The sequence below is a fragment of the Octopus sinensis genome, linkage group LG17 (genome assembly GCF_006345805.1).
Source record: "Octopus sinensis linkage group LG17, ASM634580v1, whole genome shotgun sequence".
In the NCBI taxonomy this organism is placed as follows: Eukaryota; Metazoa; Mollusca; class Cephalopoda; order Octopoda; family Octopodidae; genus Octopus; species Octopus sinensis.
Genome location: NC_043013.1, coordinates 39,156,885 through 39,174,810, shown reverse-complemented (window position 1 = coordinate 39,174,810; position 17,926 = coordinate 39,156,885). Strand labels below are relative to the sequence as shown.

The following is a 17,926-nucleotide window of genomic DNA, read 5'->3' as shown; positions in this document are numbered from 1 at the left end:
TGGAATCCTCCATTCCTACTACTGTCTAGCTTTGCTTATTCAGTTTTTTTCCAATCTACAAAAGCTGCTGAGTATCTAATTAATGATACCGTCCAAGTATTTACAACCTTCACCAGGTTAGAACCATTTAGCGTTGACTTCATTAGCTTCCTTACCTTTTTGATGTACTCCTTCTCAATTTTCAATTTCATTTCTATAGTTAGTATTCTGTCAGATTCTAATACTCCTAGATACTTATAACTCTCTCCTCATTTCAATGATTTTAATGTTCAGCCATCGGATAATTGGATATCTTCGCTGTTGACCACATGTTCCCTCCTCATGACTAATATTGCACACTTATCTATGTCAAATTCCATGCCTAAACCTTTACTGAAGAGTTTTACAGTTTGTATTAAGGAATCTGTCGCTTTTTCATTCTTACTTAAAAGCTTCAGATCAACCATATAGAGCAAATGGTTAATTTTTCCTTTACTATTTCTGAACTGATACCCTACCTTTGATTTCCTTAATAATAAACTAAGGGAGATCAAACATAATACAAATATTAAAGGAGACAACGAGTCTCCCTGAAAAATTCCTCTTTTGATATTAACTTTCCGTAAGAGTGTGTCGCCTGAGTAGAAATGTACTTTCAATTTCTTCATACTAAAGCTAATTAATTCTCTTATGTTGTCTGCTATACTGAATTGACTCAAACATTCACTTATCCATGAGTGTGGGATCATGTCATAGGATTTCCTATAATCTATCCATGCTATTGTTTGAGTTTTCTTTGTCTGCTTTAACAGGTATATCCCAGATGGTTGTGGCTTGATCGTTGTCTTATACCTTGTTTGTCACATGTTTATTGTCAGTTTTTATGTTGTAGTGTTGGTATATTGTCCAGTTGGACTACTGAGTCTGAGGTGTTGTTGAGAAGGAGACCAACAATAATGCCCAAAATATCAAGGATTAATTGACATCTTTTAGTAGAAACGTTAGAGCCAACATGAATAAAGATCACCTTATCAATCCATTTAATCGTTTAAAAACCTTATCACCACGTCGAGCCAATAATCGATACTGATGGCGGGTTCATTGAATAGACGTTTGATATGTGTATAGAAATATGTCATGCCCTGTATACATAAACAAAAAAAGCTTTCTAAGTTAAAAGAAATTAATAGATTACATACTTAATCTACATAAAGTATTCATATGCATATAAATATATACGATATCGAAAAACGTATGTTCATATATATATATATATATATATATATATATATATATACACATGCATATGTATGTGTATGTGTATGTATATATATATATGTGCGTGTCTGTGTATGTGTGTGTGTATGTGTTTGTGCCTGTGTCTGAGTATGCATGTATGTATGTGTGTATATATATATATATATATGTGTGTGTATTGCTTTTAATAGTATCATGAAAATATTGCGTTAAATAACCTTTTGGGGAAAGGAAATCTGAGAGAACCTTTTCGAAAACAAAAATTTTTTTCACGTTCTCTCGAATGTTGTCCATAAGTACTCATCGCAGACAAATTATCTTATGCTAGATGTTAAATACAATGGCTGTAGGCAATGTCCGTGCAAACATTTAAAACCAATAACAGCTTGCATTTATCTACTAAGGCTCTCACCTGAAAGACCAACAAGTCCAGAAGCAAACAAGAAGATCGGTTTCGCTTTTTGATAGCCGTTGATACTATCAACTTCGTTTTTGTATCTGGTTTGCAAGACTCTATATGTAAATTTGTGTGTTGACGTAAATTTTCTTATGTTTGGAGAGAATCATATTTTCTTAATGCCTTAGTATCTAACACACTCTCCGATTCAATTTCCATTTGTTTATATTTTTTTATTTTCCAAACTTTCCGTTGCTTTTGTAACCTTGTCAGTGGATTTTGATTCTATCCGTTATCGAGAAAGCAACTCGGATAATGGACAGAGTCAACATCCATTGAGAAGGTTATAAAGGCAACGAACATTTTGGAAACGAAAAAAATATTAATAATAAATGAATGGAAATCTATTAACTTCATTCTCCCTTTAAAAGGTTTTGTTTTCGTCATGTAGTGTGTCCGACAATAAACACTCTTCTTACCAACGAGTTTTGATAGAATTGCCGATTAAGTAGCCGACGACCTGACATTGCGACAGGTTGTGCTATGTTGCATTTAACGAGTAGGATTAGGAACACAAACACACATACGTTTCTGACTTGTGAATTTATTGTATTTCATAACAGTTGTTCACACATTTTAAGCCTCTTTAAACTTGCATAAAGGACCTGGCGACACGTAAATTGACAATAGCTTGGGTTTCTTTAGAAAGTCCGCTTGAAAGAAATCCGTCGAGGAGAAATTTATGAAAGAGCATCGGAAATCTAATGTATCTGATTTTCGTTATATATACTTTTTTGAGTGAATAGCCAATGGTCATAAATAGCCAATTACAAGTCAGTCCAGTAAATAATATAAATTAAATCAATCATTTAATTATACATCAAAAAGGCTCACATGCTGACATATGCAACATATATTTGTGTGCATGACTGTGTGTGTATACATATATAAATATATACATATATGCATATACATATAAATATATATCTATATGTTTCATATATAGATATATATGTGTGTGAGTGTGTGTGTGTGTGTGTGTGTATGTATGTATGTATGTATACACGCACGCACATACACTCATACACACACATATATATGCGCATATTTCTATATGTATCTGTATGTATTTGTATATATATACACAGATATGAATATATGCATGTGCTGCATTTTTATTTACACAACTGTCCCTTAGTTACACTACCTTCGCTCCACCCTATTATATATATATATATATATATATATATATATATATATATATAACGCGCAATATGTTCTCTATTTCATATTAGCTCTTGGCTTTCTTAGCATTGAATTGTGACAAACGATAACCATGTCGAAACATCTTAAACATTTTGCTTCCTATTTTGGTAAGTTCACTTTTATCATTATAGTTAACGGTGTTGCTGTAGTTATTTTTATTTTTGTAAATGTTGCTGTTATTTCTGTTATCGCTACTGTGTTGCGCTTTTTGCTGTTTTTTTGGGGTTTTTTTTTGTTACTGCTTTTTAAAGCTAGAAACATCGATGTTCTGGGAATCCGATAGGTGGTGACTCTGGAACATATATGAGGTTTTTATGCCTTTTTAACGCAAGAGAGAATTTTTCTTCGCAGTAACTGTCATGAATTTACATTTTAACAGTTAAAATATGTCAGATAAATTTTAACCAACATAGAGTTTGCTATATATATATATATCAGCCGAAATTGCGAGGATGATCTGGTTCTTGACTGAGGATAGAAAGCTTCGAATATCTGGATGTTTTGTTGTCCCTTTTTGTATCACCTAGTTGTCCGGATGTTTTGCGTTCTTGTTCCATTTTGTATTATATATATATATATATAATATTATATATATATATATATATATATTGCATGCTTGATCGCTAAATTCACAAGTTTTTATATCATTCGCTCCCTGTTTATTTTCTCGTATTCATTTTTGTTGAAGAGCGTAGGCTCGAAACGTAAAAGACTTTCTCACTTTCCCGAGCGTCAAACTAATAATACACCTGCTTGCTGTTCATACACCTGTCTTCGTCTTTTGTTATTTTTTGTAAATTTCAACTATATTTATATAGAATAAAAAATGCAAGCAAGGGATAACAATATTCATAAGTATTCAATAAACCTGGAAAATACAGGACAAGAAAAAAACCTAAAATACAAGAAAAGAGCTTGAAATATTGCAGCTAAAATAAAATTTGAATGGGTGGCTAATTAAACCAAGCCATTCATTGTTGATCCACCATCTTTCACCGACTACGTAAACCTAAAATAAAATAAAAGAGCTTAAAATTCTGCAGCTAAATATAACATTCGATAAAAATAATCTAATGCTTTATCATAAATTCCCATGTATCAAATAAAAATTGTTTTAAGATTTTTGAAATATAGATTCGTTTTTGTTTCTTTGTTATTGATGATACAATGTTATAGAAATGATCTTTACTTTTCTTTCGTTATAATCAACTCTGAGACATTTACATTTATCTGAGGAAAACTTAGATTTATCTAACAGTAAAATGAACTGACAAACGGTTACTCTTTACTCTTTAAAAGGCGGCGAGCTGGCAGAAACGTTAGCGCGCCGGACGAAATGCTGAGCGGTATTTCGTCTGCCGCTACGTTCTGAGTTCAAATTCCGCCGAGGTCGACTTTGCCTTTCATCCTTTCGGGGTCGATAAATTAAGTACCAGTTACGCACTGGGGTCGATGTAATCGACTTAATACCTATGTCTGTCCTTGTTTGTCCCCTCTATGTTTAGCCCCTTGTGGGTAATAAAGAAATAGGTTACTCTTTACTCTTCTACTTGTTTGAGTCATTTGACTGCGGTCATGCTGGAGCACCGCCTTTAGTCGAGCAAATCGACCTCAGGACTTATTCTCTGGAAGCCGAGTATTTATTCTATTGATCTCTTTTGTCGAACCGCTAAGTTACGGGGACGTAAACACACCAGCGTTGTCGTGTTGCAGATGAACGCCATTTTGCCTATTCGATGTTTTTTTTTTTGCTGAATTACTTCGTTGAGTCGGTGCAATTGTTAAATGTAGAGTTCCGCATTGAGAGTTTGCTTGCGCTCAAAAAATTCGTAATGAATTATGCCTTCCAAGTCCCACCATGGAGGCGTAATGGCCCAGTGGTTAGGGCAGCGGACTCGCAGTCGTAGGATCGCGGTTTCGATTCCCAGACCGGGCGTTGTGAGTGTTTATTGAGCGAAAACACCTAAAGCTCCACGAGGCTCCGGCAGGGGATGGTGGTGATCCCTGCTGTACTCTTTCACCACAACTTTCTCTCACTCTTACTTCCTGTTTCTGTTGTACCTGTATTTCAAAGGGCCGGCCTTGTCACTCTGTGTCACGCTGAATATCCCCGAGAACTACGTTAAGGGTGCACGTGTCTGTGGAGTATTCAGCCACTTACACGTTAATTTCACGAGCAGGCTGTTCCGTTGATCGGATCAACCGGAACCCTCATCGTCGTAATCGACGGAGTGCTTCCACTATTCCATACACACAACGTGGTCTTTCGAGGATGAAGGTCTTGTTTTGCGGAGTCGCTTGTTTGTCGAGGCTGAAACATTCTTTTCGCTGTTTCATATTGTCTCTTAACACCAGCTCTTTCCAGTTTTCCTACTCTCCTTTGTCTTTCCTTACCTTCTTACTGTCCTTCTTTCGTATAGGTCTGTCAAAACTGAGCTGTCCCTTTTCACCCCATGTCCAGCACTCCTAAGTGTAAACTTTTTACTACCGTCTGCCTTTGCTCTAACTTCAGGTTGTAACAATCTTGCATCGTGTGTCCTGGCTTCCACACTATCAACAATTAATTTCAACCTCTCCAGTTCTTTGTTATTCAAACAGTTTTTTTCTCTTATGTCCGACCTTCTCGCAGTACCAACAACTTACATTCAAGCTTCCTACTTCACATTCTGGCTCCTTCCTTGCTATGAATCCGGAACTGTAGTTAACTTGGAATCTTTCTGTGCCAGACCTTACATACGACTTAAATTCCAGAGCTCTAGCCAATGCCTCTTGCATAGTATTCGGCCGTGCTTGTTTCACTTGAACTTTGAACTCTACACTGCTCAAAGCGTCGATAAACTTCTCTTTTAGAAGAGTCAAAAGTTCCTGGGCAAGCTCTTGTAGTGATTCTACTCTAGCGCTTAAGCGGGTCCGTAAGGCTTTCAGGCACATGGTGCCATATCTTCTCTCTAACACTTCAACTAGTGAAGAATAACAGCTTCTTTCCTCAACAGACAACTAACTCAGTACGTCTAGCGCAGCACTCTTTGGACTAGAATCAAGTTGAAATGCTCTTTGCCCATCGTTCCATCCATTCTGGTTAGACAATAGCTCAAACTGGACTCGGTAGGCCTCCCATGACACTTTGCTGTCAAATTCTTGTGGCTGCTTCGTAATAGAGACTTTACTGCGGCCTTGCACATTTTTGCACCAGTTTTTTTTGCACTAATTTTTGGTTACTTAAAGCAACATCACCTTTTGTATCTAATATCTTTTAACGAGGTATTCACCAAAAGATTCTACTCATTGATTTTTTTCTAATAGTAATGATTATAGATTTTTTTGTTTTTAAATAACTGAGAAATTACGAGTCACTGTAAATATTAGGCGTTACTCTTTCATTTTTGGCCCTACATTTTTTATCATAATTTTTTTTCTACTGAATTAAATTTCGATTATTTCATGTCAAAATGTAGCTAACTATTGGTCCATCATAGTGCAAAAAATCGCATTAAGATCGAGCTTATTAGTGGTAAAGCGTTAAATTGGCCTGGGGTGAGTAAAAGCCGACCTTAAGAATGTTATTCACACACTGCGGTGTGTGAATGATATATATTATATATAATATAATATATATATATATATATATATATATATATATGTTTGTTTATTTATATTTATATTTTCATAAAAGTATTTCGAACCAGAAATTTCTACATATGAAACATTTTGCTGAAAGATCTAAAACAAAAGCCTGTAGCATTTCATATAAAACAGGTTCTAACCTCTCAAATTCCGTAACTGTTGAGCGATGGAAAGGGTAACGTATCTACGCCTCGCAAGAAAACGGGGGCTTTTCTTACACCTAACAGTAATTGTCTGGAGATCACCCTGGCAATATATGTGATATAAAGTCTTGCATAACATTTTCTGTGATGCTTCGTCTTGAATATGTGACACTCAGATGTGTATGGTGCCAGAACTGTGTAGATCGCTAATAGCTTATTATATTTTGCTTCTGAAGAGGTGGCCTAGTTTATCTGATACAATTGTTGCAATGTTATATATGTGATGTTGCTATGAGAAATTCCCCGAAATTATGAAGTGAAGCATTTGAATCAACTTTGAGGCCTTTAAATGAAATTGCTTGTTGTTATTGATGTTGTGACCATTTGCTGTTGATACAGTGGTCATCATGATTTCTACAAGAAGTAGCGTTTTATTAGTAATGTATTAACCTGTTTGGTGACATTATTGTCTACTATCTTCTATATAGCCGCAAGAATGTATTTATGGTTATAAAATCTGCTTCACAAATACGTTGCCCTTGGTTCGATCCAGCTGTTCATATCTTGGACAAATAAATTTTACCACAACCACCAGTCAGTCAAGCCCCAATAAATGAAATTCGGTTGGAATAATCTGTAAATCTATCAAGGGCTTTACTCGTGTTCTTGGAAGGAAGTTTTAAACTGTCACCGTTTGGCCCTTGAGGAACTCCAGCAGAGTCCTGTCTGCTAAAAGCATTTAGTCAAGGTTACTACTCTGAACTAAAGTACAATTCTCCTATCCAGTATTCTCAGACACTCAGAAGATAATGGATGGAAGCACTCCGTCGGTTACGACGACGAGGGTTCCGGTTGATCCGAATCAACGGAACAGCCTGCTCGTGAAATTAACGTGTAAGTGGCTGAGTACTCCACAGACACGTGCACCCTTAACGTAGTTCTCGGGGATATTCAGCGTGACACAGAGAGTGACAAGGCCGGCCCCTTGAAATACAGGTACAACAGAAACAGGAAGTAAGAGTGTGAGAAAGTTGTGGTGAAAGAGTACAGCAGGGATCACCACCATCCCCTGCCGAAGCCTCGTGGAGCTTTTAGGTGTTTTCGCTCAATAAACACTCACAACGCCCGGTCTGGGAATCGAAACCGTGATCCTATGACCGCGAGTTCGCTGCCCTAACCACTGGGCCATTTTGCCTCCACACTCAGAAGATAATATTAGGTTGGCAACTAAGTTCCCGCCGTTTTCTTTTAAATTTAAATTTTTAAAAGGTTTAATAAAAAAAATAACAACTAATTGATCAATAATGTATTAACCCTTGTTGTTTACAACTTCTTCCCAACGTTCAACAAGATTTTCAATACCTAATTGGTAGAAATCACCCGATTTCGAGTCGAAGAATTGATCCAACCAAGCTCTCAATTCTGCATCAGTATTGAACGAAACTCCGCGCATAGTATTTGAAAGGGATCGAAAGAGGTGGAAAACCGTTGGTGTCAAATCAGGATGGTACGGCGAGTGTGGCAGCACTTCCCAGCCATGCGTTTCAATGTCTTCCTTGGTCATATTGGCGATATGAGGGCGGGAGTTGTCATCCAGCAGAAGAACTCCATGCTGCCGATTAGATCTTTTCTCTTGAATAGCCGTGTTGAGTCGTTCCATCTGTTGAACATAGAATTCCGCGTTGACCGCTTGGTTCCGTTCAAGCAATTCGTAATGGATAAACCCTTCCCAGTCCCACCATACGCACAACCTCGTTTTACGCGGATGAAGATCTTGTTTCACGCGCGATGTCTCTTGTTTACTGGGGCTAAGCCATTCCTTACACTGCTTCATATTGATGTACAGGCACCATTCTTCGTCGTCAGTAACGATTCAGTAAAGAAATCGTTGCTTGTGTCCATGAGTTGAGCGGTGACGAGCAAGCAAAACAGCGGAAATTGTGGCTCGTTGATTTTTGTTGTTGAACCCATGCTCCATACTCCTGAACCTTTCCCATCGACCGAAGATGCTTTTCTATAGCTATGTGGGAGCATTCCATTTTCTCTGCCAGTTCCCATGTCGTTTGACGAGAATTTTCGTGCAAGTTGGTTTAATCGCTTTTCATCGAACTCAACTGGACGGCCAGGACGAGGTGCGCCTTTGAGGTCTAAATTTCCATTTTTCAATTTGGCATACCAACCACGAGCGGTTCTTTCAGCTATGTCACCCTCTCCATACACATCACAAATGTTGCGAGCAGCTTTTGCGGCCCTAGAACCTTGATTAAAAGCAAAAAGGAGGAGGTGTCGAAAATGCTCGTTTTCTTAACTTGACATTCCAATTTAATGAACTGAAAATAAACAAAAATTAACTAAAATTAACTAGAAAAAAAAAAAAATAGATTCCAAAAAGGATTCAAAAATAGAATTCTCGAAAAAAAATAGATTCCAAAATTAAAAAACGCAATAAATTCCAAAATTTATAAAAATAGCGGTAACTTAGTTGCCAACCCAATAGAAGTTGTTTCCTCGTCTCATTGAAGTTTCGATACAGAAAAATAAAAATAGCATCGCAATTTATAATTTTTGCTTTCTAATTTCAGTGTTATGTCTTTCTTTGATATCTCCCGGAGAATGTAAGTAAAAACTATTCATTATTCTTTTCTTCATTCGAAAAATATCTCCTGACGTAATTGGATACGTGTGTGTATGTGTGTGTGTGTGTATATAGTTATGTCGGTCTGTGTGTATATATGTGTGTGGAAGCACTCCGTCGGTTACGATACGAGGGTTCGGGTTGATCCGAATCAACGGAACAGCCTGCTCGTGAAATTAACGTGTAAGTGGCTGAGCACTCCACAGACACGTGCACCCTTAACGTAGTTCTCGGGGATATTCAGCGTGACACAGAGAGTGACAGGCCGGCCCTTGAAATACAGGTACAACAGAAACAGGAAGTAAGAGTGAGAGAAAGTTGTGGTGAAAGAGTACAGCAGGGATCACCACCATCCCCTGCCGGAGCCTCGTGGAGCTTTTAGGTGTTTTCGCTCAATAAACACTCACAACGTCCGGTCTGGGAATCGAAACCGCGATCCTATGACCGCGAGTCCGCTGCTCTAACCACTGGGCCATTGCGCCTCCACAATATATGTGTGTATTATATTAACAAAATAAAATATATAAAAATCACAATCAAACTTTACAATAGTTTTCTTTCTATCTTTTTTATTCTAGTGGAAAGTCCACCTGATTTTAAGATGGGTATGTATACGATTTTTAAAAAAATGCCTTCCAGGTTACGTCTGTGTGTGTGTAGCTATGTCGGTCTGTGTGTATATATATGTGTGTCTGTGTATGTGTGTGTGTGTGTGTGTGTGTGTGTGTGTGTGTGTGTGTGTGTGTGTGTGGCGTGTGCGTGCGTACATGTTTGCGTGCGCGCGTGTGTGTATGTGGGTGCTTGCGTGCGTGCTTGTATCATATACTGAACTTCAAGCGAAACGCCGTACTGTAAAAGATTATTTGTTTCTCACGCGATATTGAGATTATATGGATTTTATCACATTTCTAGGTAATTTGACATCAGGAGGATGTCACCGACACACAACACCACTCACTTTTGAAAACACAAGTATTACATATAGGGCTCGAACTCCTTCATTTTTTCGTGAGCATGTTAACGTTCGCGACCGCCTCTTTATGATGCTCGTGCAAAGCGTTGACTCATTGGGTATAAAAGGCACCCAAATTTATCAGCCTGCCATTCATTTCCCGAATGCAGCAAGCTTGCCAAGACTGACACGAAATGAGAGGGGATAAGCCATCGGACGTCTCTATGCTGGTCAACGTCCATGAGTCATTGTATATGAGTGGAGGCGCAATGGCCCAGTGGTTAAGGCAGCAGACACGCGGTCATAGGATCGCGGTTTCGATTCCCAGACCTGGGCGTTGTGAGTGTTTATTGAGCGAAAACACCTAAAGCTCCACGAGGCTCCGGCAGAGGGTGGTAGCGAACCCTGCTGTACTCTTTCACCACAACTTTCTCTCACTCTTACTTCCTGTTTCTGTTGTACCTTGTATTTCAAAGGGCCGGCCTTGTCACTCTCTGTGTCACGCTGAATATCCTCGAGAACTACGTTAAGGGTACACGTGTCTGTGGAGTGCTCAGCCACTTACACGTTAATTTCACGAGCAGGCTGTTTCGTTGATTCGGATCGACCGGAACCCTCGTCGTCGTAACCGACGGAGTGCTTCCATCCATTGTATATGACTTGAACTGCAGTATTCGGACAATAGAGCGGCTGAGGGAACGATACAATGCCACAAATAGTACGGATAATCGTCCACGCTGTGGCCGACTGAGGGTTACAACGGCACGTCAAGATCGCCATCTGCACCGACAGCACTTCCAGGACCGATTCCGGAGGGCAATGAAATGATCTAGGCTGACCATAGGGACTCAGCACAGATCCATTTGTACAGAAACAGTTCGCCGTCGGCTGAGATCTTTCAATTTGTCTTGTCGACGTCCGGCTAGGGCCCCCAATTCTCAGAAATCGTCATCGACGAGCACGTCTGCAGTGGGCTCAAGAATGTCAGAACTGGCGATATCAGCAGTGGAGGACTGTGGTATTCTCTGACAAAACTCGATATTGCGTTTCTGTGGCAGATGGAAGAGCTAGGATTTGGAGAAAGAGTGAACGTCATGCCGATGGCTGTGTGGTGGAGAGAAACTCATGAGGAGGACAGAGCATCATGGTATGGGGTAGGATTGCACTCAACCAGAAACTTGGACCGGTGGTCTTCCAAAAAATCTGCCAAAGCCGGGAAAATGGAGCACCCGCTGCTCGCCACATCGACCAAGTGTGCCATATTTTGCCCGTCATCGGAATCACGTGCTTCAACACGACAACGCCCTACCCATACTGCCTGTTTTGACAACAAACTTCCTCCAACAGTACAACATCGAGACATTGCTATGGTCTGCTCTAAATCCAGACTTGAACCCCATAGAGCACCTGTGGGACGAAATCCAAAAAAAAAAAGGCTAAATGGCATCCGTCCAAGGTCGACAACTACGGCACAACTCACTGCAAGTTATAACAGATTGTAGGCTGCTATCCCCCATCGTTTGGTACATTCAATGAATAGAAGATGACTGGCGGTAATCAATGCTAACGGTGGTCAAACGAGATATTGAGTTCATCTCTTTGGATCCAGGACACTCTGTCATCACCTGACATCATGTGACGTCAAACTCGTTTCAGGAAATGACGTTTCATCATTAGGAAAGAATGGTTTCTTAATTAGCACTCTTCAATCAATGCTATGGCAGTCTGTTAATAAACCGGTTTCTATTTAGTATGTGTGCGACGTTACTTTTGTGGTTCAATATATTAGAAAAATTAAAATATTCCTTTTTACTCTAGGCACAAGGCCCGAAAATTTTGGAGAGGGTGCCAGTCGATTAGATCGACCTCAGTACGCAACTGGTACTTAATTTATCTATTAAAAAAGGAAAAGTCGAACTCGGCGGGATTTGATGTCAGAACGTATTTCCATATTTGTTCAATTCTTGCCGACACAGAGCTATCAGATTATTGCCTGATTATTAATAGTGTATTTATACTTTCTGAATCTCTATTCTTAACATCATTATTCTTTAGAATTAGAAGGAAAATTAAATTATAAATTTCTTTTCTACTTTTGTAATATTTTAATTTTGCTAGGGCGGCGAGCTGGCGAAAACGTTAGCACGCCGGGCGAAATGCTTAGCAGTATTTCGTCTGTCTTTATGTTCTGAGTTCAAATTCCGCCGAGGTCGACTTTACCTTTCATCCTTTCAGGATTGATAAATTAAGTACCAGTTGCGTACTGAGGTCGATCTAATCCAGTGGCACCCTCTCCAAAAAATTTCGGGCCTTGTGCCTTGAGTAGAAAAGAGTATTTCGTCTGTCTTTACGTTCTGAGAGCAAATTCCGCCGAGGTCGACTTTACCTTTTATCCTTTCAGGGTAGATAAATTAAGTACCAGTTGCGTACTGGGGTCGATCTAATCGACTGACCCAACTTGCTCCAAATTTCAGGCCTTGTGCCTAAAGTAGAAAAGAATATTTCTTCTAATTGTCTTTACGTTCTGAGTTCAAATTTCGCCGATTTTGACTTTGCCTTTCATCCTTTCGAGATTGATAAATTATGTACTAGTTGCGTGCTGGGGTCGATCTAATCGACCGGTCCCTCCACCAAAATTTTGGCTCTTGTGCCTAGAGTAGAATAGAATATTTTTTTCTAAGTTTAGAGGGTAACAGTTTTGAGAAGGAAAATTCAGGAAGTATGCATACAATATACTAATAAAAGGCATTATTTATCTTCGTCTCTTTTTTGTGTGTTATTGTGTACATGCGTGTTCTTGTACTTGGCTTTATTCGTACATGTTTTATATTAAAGAAATGAAAATATATAAACAGTTTCAAAATTTATAATTGTTTTTTTAATTATTATTATTTTTAGCAAAACATGAAGTTCTGCTTCGTAATTTGCTAGCTGTGTATACGACACAACAAAGAGATATCTTTCTTCCAGTCTTTTTTCTGTTATTACATAATAACTAAATAATTCACTGTGTGTGTGTGTGTGTGTGTGTGTGTGTGTGTGTGTTGTGTGTGTGTGTGTGTGTGCGTGCGTGTGTGTGCGTGTATGGATGTGCGTCTGCGGATGTGCCTCCGTTTGTGTCTACGTATGTGAGTGTGTATTGACAGCTATGGAAAGCACTTACAGAAGGACGTCCTTCAGAAAGGTATGTATTAAGCTTTTTTCTTTCTAAAACACTTCTATACTTTGGCGCATAAGACAATCGCATATTTTGGCGCATTTATTCTTAAGTGCATCAGACCTGCATCTAATTCAACCGTATTGCGGTTGGGAGACCGAGAATCATAGGCTACCGAGCCAGGTGAGCTTAAGTCCCCTCGGCCCAATAATTTCACTAATAATGGTTTCAAATTTTGGCACAGAGCCAGCAGTTTTTGTTGTGGGATGGGGTGATTAGTCGATTACAACGATCCCAGTACTGATATTTATTTTTCTCGATTCAACAAGATAGTCAAAGTCGACCTCAACGAAATTTGAACCTACAAATGGACGAAATCACACTCAGCATTTTGCCAGGTTTGCTAACGATTCCACCAGCTCTCCACCTTATAATTTTCCCCCAATAAAGCTTTATTACATTATTGTTAAGCGACTGCTATCGATTCCGCCAGACGAAATACTGCTAAGCATTTCGTCCAGCGTGCTAACGATTCTGCCAGCCCACCTCCTTAATAATAATAATAATAATAATAATAATAATAATAATAATAATAATAATAATAATAATAATAATGATAATCCATTCTACTATAGGCACAAAGCCTGGAATTTGGGGACAGGGTACTAGTCGATTATACCAGCCCCAGTGTATCACTGATACTTAATTTATCGACCCCGAAAGGATGAAAGGCAAAGTGGACCTCGGCGAAATTCCAACTCAGAACGTAGCGGCGGGCAAAGTAATAATAATAATAATAATAATAATAATAATAATAATAATAATAATAATAATACCAGGCAGTGGCTCTCATGGCTTCTCATCTTAACTGATTGGAAGTGTTATCATGTACATTGTTTTGTCTTGGTATAAAAGATGGGCTACACCAAAATATTCTGCTCAATACCACAGATTTGTTTGTCAGTTGTTTGACCTAAACCAGTTGAGTATGTCCCTTAGTGGCTGACGATATGTACATCTCTGATCACGAGCAGAAGTAGTGGGGGAGCATCATAGCCATGTGTTGAGAGGGATTCTTTGGGGTTTGGATAATTCACCTTTGGAAACATTTGGTGTTTCGTTCAACATCCTTAAACAACCCTTATTCAGGGACCTTTTGAAGAGGATGGGCTACTCGACCAGAAGAAAATTCTAACTGGGCTCCATCTGCAAGGTCATGTGCTGTTTATCTTAATTAATATGAGATCACCATGTCGCGCGCATATGGTTGTGATGCATGTGCCTTGTGTACCCTTATCAGACGGGTAGTCATGGTGGGTATACTGGCTTCGTATTTTTTACCCCAGTGTCACTTTGATGGCATGCACTGCTCTCTCACTCAATAATAATAATAATAATAATAATATAATAATAATAATAATAATAATAATAATAATAATAATGATGATGATGATGATGATGATCTAAAAAAGCTAATAAAGCTTTATTAGATTATTGTTAATTTTGTATACTTGGGAAGTTAAACAATGTTTTCTGCGGGCATTTGATAACTCAACGATGCCAAATTTTGTTGATTTTCAATAGAAGTCGCTACTAATTACATCTGAGGTCTTCTTTGAATAGTTAGATTTCAGTTTACCTGGAAAGAAACAATGGAGTTATTAATCCAAAGATTTGAAATTAACGCATATAAGATTTATCAGCTGCAACATCACTCTTTCATAGTCAGGTTATGAACTTTTCAGCCCACCTTCGTAATATCCCCTTGTGTCTTTGATGCCGTCAAATACAATACTTATTGCACACTGAGGATTGAGGTTCTTGTTTCTATTAGGCGCAATGGACCAGTGGTTAGGGCTGCGGACTCGCGGTCATAGGATCACAGTTTCGATTCCCAGACCGGGCGTTGTGAGTGTTTATTGAGCGAAAACGCCTAAAGCTCCACGACGCTCAGGCAGCTGGTGATGGCGAACCCTGCTGTATTCTTTCACCACAACTTCCTCTCAGTAGTAGTAGTAGTAGTAGTATCGATACCCTGTTTTTTTTCTTCCCTTCTTTATTGTTACATGTTGTTGCTGTCACGTATTTCTCCTTGTTTTATATTGCGTCAGTGACTTCATCTTTTGTTAATTTTTTTTTTAATTAAATTTAATTGCAGGAATAATTACTGGCCCAAACTCAAGCTACGCATACCGAAATGACTTTATAAGAGTTCGAAACGCCTACCATGCAAATACGCCTGATCAAAATATCTCCGCAACACTCAGCTATTGTATAGAATTATGTTGGGGTTCGCAAGAATGTAAGTCCTTTGCATACAACAATGACGCAAGTAGATGCCTGATATATAGTGTGACGTCAGAAGAAAAACTCCTATTGTATCATGCCAATACTCATTACTATCAAAAGAAGAAGAACTACAACAATATCGGTAAATATACTACTACTACTGCTGCTACTGCTGTTGCTGTTGCTGTTGCTGCTGTTGAGCGTAGCGGTCTTCGGAGAAGTCCGAAACGTGGTCCTTTGCTATTCGTAAGACCCGCAGAAGAGAAAGCAGGTCAACTCCCGACACCGAGAGCATCGACAGATGAATGAATGCGTATCCAGGCTCAGCGGTTGCGTAGGAAGTCGGGGACAAGAAACAGGAAGAAAGAGTGAGGAAAAGTTGGAGCGAAAGAGTACAACAGGGGTCGCTACCACCCCCTGTCGGAGCCTCGTGGAGCTTTAGGTGTTTTCGCTCAATAAACACACACAACGCCCGGTCTGGGAATCGAAACCGCAATCTTCCGACCGCGAGTCCGCTGCCCTAACCATTGGGCCACTGCTGCTGCTGTTGCTGCTATATATACTCTTTTACTCTTTTACTTGTTTCAGTCATTTGACTGCGGCCATGCTGGAGCACCGCCTTTAGTCGAGCAAATCGACCCCAGGACTTATTCTTTGTAAGCCTAGTACTTATTCTATCGGTTTCTTTTGCCGAACCGCTAGGTTACGGGGACGTAAACACACCACCATCGGTTGTCAAGCGATGTTGGGGGAAGACACTTGCCCAAGGTGCCACGCAGTGGGACTGAACCCGGAACCATGTGGTTGGGCAGCAAGCTATTTACCACACAGCCACTCCTGCGCCTATATATATATTAATAGTAATGGTAAGACAAAAGAATGAAATAGACCTCGATATTATGCAAATAGAGGAATTTATCTGTAATATAATATGTGACAATTACTCGGTTCCCATAGTAAAACTCCGAGTTTCGGATGTCGGGGCGAAAATCTGCACCGGCATCTCTTCAGTTATCGAAAATAGCAATCAAAATATGCTATGAAAATCACCGTTACACAAAGGGAAATTACTATGTAATTGGCCGTTATTAAGACAAAAGAGCTATATAATTATTTTATATATTTATTTTATTATAAATGCAAAACAACACCACGGAGGAATCGACGTAAGCTTGAATAATAAACCGCGATAGGTGAATCGTGATGGGTAAACCGCGATATGGCAAGAAATTACTGTATACATCTATACATATGTGCGTGTATTCATTAACACACGTATAATTGCCCTTTTATATCTAGTTAGAGGTAGTCTACCTGGGTGTATAAATACCCTGAAATCTTTCTCCTCCGTGTAATTCACTGATTCGATAAACTGGTTACTGACAAATTTCCCAAGGTGAGAAAGACTCATTTAGTATCCTCTATTTGTGATCCTGTGTAATCAAGCCTTTCTAAAATAATTGATCACTAATTTATATCCTGAGTAGTGAACTACTCGTAACTGTGACATCTTTATCGGTTAATCTACCTTTTTCTTCTTTTTCTCTTTCTCTTTACTTGTTTTCCTCATTAGAGTGTAGCCAAGCTGGAGCAACGTTGTGTTTAGTCGCACAAATTGACTGCAGCATTTATTTTCTCCGTAATGTCAGGTTCTTATTCTATCGATTTCTTTTGCCAAACTGCTAAGTTACACAGGCTTAGAGAAACCAACACCGGATTTCAAGGATTAGAGACAAGGACAAACACAGACACGAAGATACACACACATATATACAGAGTCTTCGGGTGCAAGATGATGATTTTTTTTTATGTCTCCCTTTTTTGGGAACAGTGTGATGTATCAGTCAACAGTCAACAGCGTTGGAGACCATAAAGATTAAAGTTGAAGTTAAGAAAAAGTTGACACGGAGGACTAGAAACCATCTGAATGTTAGAAAAGAGCTACCTGTGTCATGACGGTTAGGGCTGGGTATTAAAATGGCAACTGCTGGCTGCTGGCTGCTAAATGCTCTGTGAATTATTTAAACCATGTTCCCCCTAACAGTGATGGTGGTTTCAGTCTGCCTCCAGTAAGGATGACGTCGTTCCGTCCCATAAGACTAAACAGAGCTGTAGGTTTAGTTCCGACGGCTATGTGCAGTTTATGGAGACTCTGGTAATAATAATAATAATAATAATAATAATAATAATAATAATAATAATACTGATGATAATAATAATAATAATA

The 17,926-nt window shown here is 38.9% G+C and overlaps 1 protein-coding gene across 1 annotated transcript in view; it reads left to right on the top strand.

The window, feature by feature from the left end:
- The first annotated feature begins 9,902 nt into the window (after positions 1-9,902).
- Positions 9,903-17,926, top strand: part of LOC118766643 — a 15,211-nt gene continuing 7,187 nt past the window's right edge. Inside the window, exons 1-2 of the mRNA XM_036510200.1 lie at positions 9,903-9,906; positions 15,569-15,841. Coding sequence (XP_036366093.1) covers positions 9,903-9,906; positions 15,569-15,841 — 277 coding nt within the window. The remainder of the gene's footprint in view (positions 9,907-15,568; positions 15,842-17,926) is intronic.